The 7,202-nt window shown below is 35.2% G+C and overlaps 2 protein-coding genes and 2 non-coding genes across 5 annotated transcripts in view; all 4 read left to right on the plus strand.

Annotated features, from left to right (window-relative positions):
* c2cd3 (C2 domain containing 3 centriole elongation regulator) overlaps nt 1–7,202 on the plus strand; it is a 453,012-nt gene that overhangs the window by 320,306 nt on the left and 125,504 nt on the right. The gene's annotated exons all lie outside the window — the stretch shown is intronic.
* Nucleotides 1–7,202, plus strand: part of si:ch211-149e23.4 — a 94,076-nt gene that overhangs the window by 56,521 nt on the left and 30,353 nt on the right. For both annotated transcript variants that reach the window (XM_073923480.1, XM_001337576.7), the window contains exon 3: nt 5,086–5,394. In XM_073923480.1, the coding sequence (XP_073779581.1) occupies nt 5,086–5,394 (309 nt within the window). The remainder of the gene's footprint in view (nt 1–5,085; nt 5,395–7,202) is intronic.
* Nucleotides 6,198–6,271, plus strand: trnan-guu (transfer RNA asparagine (anticodon GUU)). Its single transcript has one exon. It is a non-coding gene; the product is annotated as a tRNA-Asn (tRNA).
* trnak-cuu (transfer RNA lysine (anticodon CUU)) overlaps nt 7,131–7,202 on the plus strand; it is a 73-nt gene continuing 1 nt past the window's right edge. The window contains exon 1 of the tRNA in view: nt 7,131–7,202. This exon is cut by the window's right edge and continues 1 nt beyond it. This is a non-coding gene — a tRNA (tRNA-Lys).

Genomic DNA, 7,202 nt, shown 5'->3' on the forward strand with positions numbered 1-7,202 from the left:
TCGCACTTCAGCAGCATTTATTTGAGAGTGCACAAGAAGATCTGCATGCTCTTGAAGCGGCTTATAGTTGAGGGGGTGTGCAAGAAGAAGGAGATGTGCACGAGCAGAGGAAATCGGCATGCAAGCAAAGAGATCCCCATGCTGTAGGCTATTACATAAATGCGATCTTGACTTCTAATACTGCGCTTTTGACATTTGTCAATGAAATAACGCCACAGGTTGTTGATAGATTTGTGTAAAAGGCCTGCCGCCACAGCTGGAAAAAAACCTAGAGGAAACACTGTAATATTTTTATTATTTTGCATTTTGTTTGGGGGGATTGTGGTAAAAATGTATATTTATGTAGTAAATAACATACATTTCCCCTATTGAAAACAATGGAATTTTTGTAATTTTTATTTTTAATTAAGTTTAAATTAGCGCTGTATTTCCGAGTAGGGTCTGTCGGCGGACTGCAAGACAGGGGCATAACATGAAGGGGTCATAACTTGTAGTAGAGGCAGAATTTAAAGTCATGGAGACCCACATGTCACTCTATGTTGTCGGCATGATGGCGATGAACCCATCAGTTATTAACATCTACACCTACTCCATAACTAAACCCAACCCTCACAGTGATTAACGCCTACCATTTGGTGAAAATGATCTCTTTTAAGTATTTCCACCATCTTGCCAACAAAATCTCGTTGTGACATCTCACATAGTTCAATGTGATCTGCATTACTGCAAATTGCGCCTCTCTAACTTACTACAAGTCACGCACCTTAATGTTACGCCTGTCTTGCAATCCACAGACAGATACACTTGGTATTTCCAGGTAAATGGAAGACTGCCATTTGAAAACAAATTCAAAAAGAAGATTAGCACCCTCTTTTCATGCAATGACACGGTGCAAACACTAGGTTCTAGTATTACTATCTCTACAATGCTGCTTGGGAATTCCTTTCTAGAGAAGCTAAAATACTTCTTTCTGACAAGGTTTCGATATTTGTTGTTTGACAAAGTGATTTGAGGTGTAAAGTTTTGTATTTTGATTACCGTAAAAACTACATATGGCTATAAAGAGACTACACAAAAGCTTAACATTTTGTATGATGCAGTGTGTTTGTTTTTCCCACTTAGCATCTTTTTCCAAAATCATAGTGATTTAGTATTTTTGCAAACAAAATATTTTAAAATTGTTCATAATTGACATATTTGGTTATTTTCTCTTTCTCACTCTGGGCTCTATTTTGACGATCCATGCACAAAATGCAAAGCGCAGGGCGCAGACGCATTCAGAGCGTGTCAGAATCCACTTTTGCTAATATAAGGATGGAAAAATCCGATTTGCGTCATAATGCATGATCTAATAGGGAAACCTTTTATATGACGTCAATTAGCCTGTAAATAATTAATTTTGTTTGTTAAGCGCAAAGATTCGTTTCAAAACTATTTCTAAATTCAGTTCTAATTTCCAGCAAACGAATAAATGAACAATAATAATGAAGTGTGGTCAAAAACCCGAGTTATATCCTAATACACATGATGTGCCCCATATGGTCTAAAACCTGACAGGTGGGCAAATCTAAGCTTGTTTTTAATAAAACAAATATAAATATGTAGATAATAATTAATACTGCTAATGATAACATAAAACAAAAGAAAATTATTATGAATGAACTGAAAAAGCCTCCCGAGATAAAGAAGGCATGAAAGTAGTTTTTTATATTTATGTAGGCTAGAAAATAATGTTTTGTAATTTTTTACATTTTACTTTGTTCTGGTCTATTGAAAAATCTATTATAGTTTCTCAAAATAGCACCGCGCCAGCAATGCTCTTCAGAACGCGCTTTTTAAAGCAGAACGCCTAAGGGCGCACATAAGAGCGCAAATGCATTTGCTATTTAAACAGCGTTGCACAAAACCTCAAAACGACTCCTGCACCAAGCTGAAACTAGCAAACAACAATTGCGTCATGCCTTTCCCCACATTTCGCCAGGTGAATAATAGGGCCCCTCTGTGTGTGTCTGTTTGTGTGCATGTATGCGCATTTGTACACTGCGTGTGTGCAGATCAAAACTAAATTATTAACTTAAATGATTAGATTTCCTAACACTGTAGAGTGTTTCTTTTAGTAATTACACCTGCTATGCCATCTCCAAATCTAACCTCTCTCTTTCTTTCCTTCTATACTCCTCAAGTAGTTCTGGGTTGCTGTACAATTTTTTCCAACCTGGCTTTTGCTAAAGATTTAATTTTTTTCATTGCTGACTGTTTAAAATGAAACAAATCAAAACAAAATATAAACAGTTAGTACATTTTAAAATTAACATTAAATTAAAAAGAGTTATTTGAATTTAGTATGCAATTTTACTTAAATTCTCATTCCCAAAACACCTGTTCTCTCTACCGCAACTGTCCCTAAATAGTTGCGGTATATGAGAAAAAAATTGCGGAGAATGAGGTGCCTCAATATGTTTTGCAAATAATAGGGAAGCTATGATGATTTAAAAAAAATTCTCAGTGCATATAATTGTATTATGTTAATATAGAAAACTACCTGATTCGGTAATGATAATCAAAAAGTCGTGTAACCATTTTGACGGAAGAAAATTTTACATTAAACTGGAGAAATATAAAAGATTTTCTTTCCTGGCAGTCATCTTAAAACAACTGGCCCATGTGCTTCTTTATACCAAATTAAACTTTATTTAAACTCTTTATGTGTGTTTAAACAGCACTTTAAAATGGTTGCGGAGGATGAGAACATCTGTCACGGACACCTAATTTTTCATTTTTTTCTAATTGTCATTATACATGAATATTCTGTAAACTATTTGTTTTGTCATGTAAGATAATCTATTAAAACAACTCATTTGTTTTTATTCAAAAAATTTTATGCTAATTTGTTTAAATTACAACATAACACACATTCAAACATGCATGGACACGTTTCGTAATGAGAATTTCAGTAGAAAATGCAGCAAAATGATTAAAAATAAATAAATTATGTTAAAATTCCACATTGTGCTTCGTAGAGAACAGCATTGTCTTTATTATAATGTTTTTTTGTTCACAAATTACTAAGTTTTATATTTAAAATCTTAAGTGCCACGTTGTTTTACTGGTTTCGTAAGAATAACCCATATATATATATATATATATATATATATATATATATATATATATATATATATATATATATATATATATATATATATATATATATATATATATATATATATATGCATGTATGCATGTATGTATATATATGTATGTATGTGTGTGTGTGTGTGTGTGTGTGTGTGTATATATATATATATATATATATATATATATATATATATATATATATATATATATATATATATATATATATATATAAATTGCAATTAGCAATGGAAAACAATACAGGTAATATATTTGTGTTTTAATTCACAATATGGTCAGCTGTTCACTTTGACTTTGGCCTATGTAAGTTCTGTTTAGATCATGATGTTATCTGTTCTGACACACTGTGTGAAAGCATTAGAAAATTTGATTGTAGGATTAGATTGTTTTGGTTTTGGTTGTGTTTGTTTGTAAAATAATTTTAAGTATTTTGAATTGGTATTAACTGGATGTATTTTGTGTCAAAGCAACAAGAAATGTGTTAATTGTATAGGCCACAAAGATGGATGTTGTTAAGAGTTTAGGAAACTTTGTTAAATGTGTTGAAGAAACTGTCATGGCCATTGTGAAAAACTGTAATATGGTTTAATTACCATCCTTTACAATAACATTGTAAGTAGTTATGTAGTTAACTGCTGTTCTTGGACCTTCTGCCAGGACAGGCCAGTGTGTTTTAAATAGATGAGAATAATTTAAAAAAAATGTAAATAGATTTTTAAGAATTTTTTGTTGAATACAAAGTGTATATATATATATATATGTATATATATATATATATATATATATATATATATATATATATATATATATATATATATATATATATATATTAGGGGTGTAACGATACACCAAAGGCACGGTTCGGTTCACGGTTTTGGAGCCACGGTTCGGTACGGTTCGGTTTCTGTTTGCTGTGGGGTTAGGGTTGATGACATGTTAGCAGCAATGCTAAGAGACAATTCACTTAATAAAAAGAACATCTTTACTTTTTCTTTATTAACTTTGTCATCACATTTTTAGTACAGTCAGAATAACTGAGTAAACAACTAAAATTAAATAAATACCTCCAATATAGACTAGTCAGAAAAAAAACAATTCTCTTTAGTGCAGCCATCTTAACTAAGTAAACTAAAATTAAATAAATAACTGCAGTGTAGACTAGTGAAAGATCTTCTTCATAAACACCATAATATCCACATTCTCCGATGAGAGACTTGATCGCTGTGCAGACACAGACGCTCATTTTTGATTATCTATGGTTTCAGTTAGATAGATAGGTTTCCGTTTAAATTAATGAAAAAATATACATAAAATGTGTTTGTAAAGTGTTTTTACAAGACATATTCACCAGTAAAATACATTGCAGTTGTGTCTGAAACTAATGTTAGGGTTGATTGCTATACATATTATTTAAACTTTTTGGCAAGGAAAAAATAACTAGAGAGTTGTAACTTGGTGTAACTAGAGAGAAAATTAGTAAATCCTTAGTGTTGAGCCCTAAAAAGTCATGTGAAATAAAACTAATTGCAATGTGATAATATGAAACTCCAACACATTTGCTCATCCGCATTGAGCAAGGTCAAAACACACAATGAAGTGAAATGAGGAGGCATGTGAACATACCACATAATTTAAATCAAGTATTTTTTATCATGACAGTCAAATTTAGGCATATAAAATGTATTTTCCTAACAATGAAATTATGACTAGTGAAAATTGTGAGTGGTAACATGGGACAACTAATAGCCACAGTGGCTGGTGATCAAAAAAGTTAATGTCAAGCCCTGCTTCTAATGTAACAACAAAAAAACAAAAACAACAAAAAAACAGAACAGATGTAAAATGACATGAACAGTGAGAAAATAGTCTCAGATTAAATTTTTAAGTGATACAGTAATACAAAACTTACCTTTATTGTATGTTTTTTCTAAGCTCGGCCTGAAATTGACATAACCGTGAAGGAGGAAGTTGTGAACAGGACCGTCTACCACGCTGTCACTTGTTCAGCCTTCAGTGCCAAGCCAGAGGCTGTGATTAGATGGGAGATCGCTGGTGCCCTTCCAAGAGATGACATCTTCTCCACGAACACCACTAATGCAATTCATCCCAATGGCACAAACAGTTCTGTCAGCATACTTCACTTCCCCCTGATTATGAATAATGAGAGCACAGTTACCTGTGTGGTAGAGCATCCAGCGTTTACCGAGCCTAAAAGAGTCAGCATTGAGGTTGACACATTTGGTAAGTTCTGTTCTTTAATCGCTATTCATAAAAGCGGGAATGTTTCAGAAACAGAAGAAAAAAAGCAGAACTGAGAAATACCATTGGTGTTCCCTTATTGTTTACTCTTCGCGCCAATGTTGCACATGTTTTTGTGGTGCTACCATATTTGCAGCAGCCCTCTGACCACAAAGTACTGAAGCCACAGTACTGAGCATGTTCCTTTTACAAAACTGAAAAAAGTCAATGGCTGTTTTTTCCATAAAGTTATTACAAAACAATATAAAAAACAAACATTTTTGTTTTAGCAACTGGTTCACAAAAACAGTTCTGGCAGTTTAAATGCTGTCCTTCATAAATTGTTAAATTATTTTAGCCATAGTTAAACAAACCATGTAAATTCATGTCTTTAAATCAAAATGTAGCATATAATCTAGTATATAGTGAGTTTCAGGCATGTGGCAACTTTCAGCATTTCAAGGGTTTCACATCTTAATATATGTCCATTTAAAATGCTGTACTTCATCATTTGTTCATTTACTTTAGCCTTTTAAAATGCACATTATTAACTTTAATTAAGAATTAAGCATAGAACATTCTGTCCAGCGTTACAAGATGACATCAGGTTTTAGCATAGAGGATGAGACTCTTAATCTAAGGGTTGGTGGTTCGACCCACCTGGGGACCTGTGTTGAATCTGATAACACATGCACCGGGCATAGATCCTGGCCCACGTTCTGTCCAGCGGTAGGAGGTGACATCAGGACTTAGCGGAATATTGTCACGGAGATGGAAAGATCTTTATGGTGATGGGTACACTCTAAGTCTCTGTGGCGCAATCGGTTAGCGTGTTCAGCTGTTAACCGAAAGGTTGGTGGTTCGAGCCCACCCAGGGACGAACAAAGCTTGACAGTGATAACACATGCACTGGGCATAGATCCTCGGCCACTTTCTGTTACCTTTCTGTTTCTTTTCAGCAGTTTTCATTTGGGTTCATCCGGCAGAGGTTTTGAGGACAAAGTTCAGTGTTTCTTCCACTAGCCTTTCTCTAAGTCTAAAGTTCAGCGTTTCTACCTCTGTATTTAGCTTTTTCTCTTAGTCTCTGTGGTGCAATCGGTTAGCGCGTTCGGCTGTTAAAGAAAAAGTTTGGTGGTTCTAGCCCACCCAGGGACGAGCTAAGCTTTTGGCTGCCTTAAAACTGCTAACACATGCACTGGGCAGTGATCATGCACCACGTTCTGTTCAGCATAACCAGATGACGTCATGACTTAGCACAATGTTCCACGGGTAGGGAAGGTACTGATGAAAACGGTGACGATCTCTCAAAATAACTGGGTAACTAGCCTGGCTAGCTCGGTCGGTAGAGCATGAGACTCTTAATCTCAGGGTCGTGGGTTCAAGCCCCACATTGGGTGATTTGGTTTCCTTTCTGTCTCTCTTTTCAGGAACTTTTATTTAGGTTCATCCGCCAGACCTTTAAGGGCAAAGTTCAGCGTTTCTACCACTGTAGGACACTTTTTCTCCAAGTCTCTGTGGCGCAATCGGCTGTTAACCGAAAGGTTGGTGGTTCGAGCCCACCCAGGGACGAACTAAGCTTTTAGCTGCCTTGAAACTGCTAACACATGCACTGGGCATAGATCCTGCACCACGTTCTGTTCAGCATAACAAGATGATGTCATGACTTAGCACAATGTTCTCACGGGTAGGGAAGGTACTGATGAAAACGGTGACGATCTCTCAAAATGACTGGGCAACTAGCCCGGCTAGCTCAGACGGTAGAGCATGAGACTCTTAATCTCAGGGTCGTGGGTTCGAGCCCCACGTTGGGT

The sequence above is a fragment of the Danio rerio genome, chromosome 15 (assembly GCF_049306965.1).
Source record: "Danio rerio strain Tuebingen ecotype United States chromosome 15, GRCz12tu, whole genome shotgun sequence".
Taxonomy (NCBI): domain Eukaryota; kingdom Metazoa; phylum Chordata; class Actinopteri; order Cypriniformes; family Danionidae; genus Danio; species Danio rerio.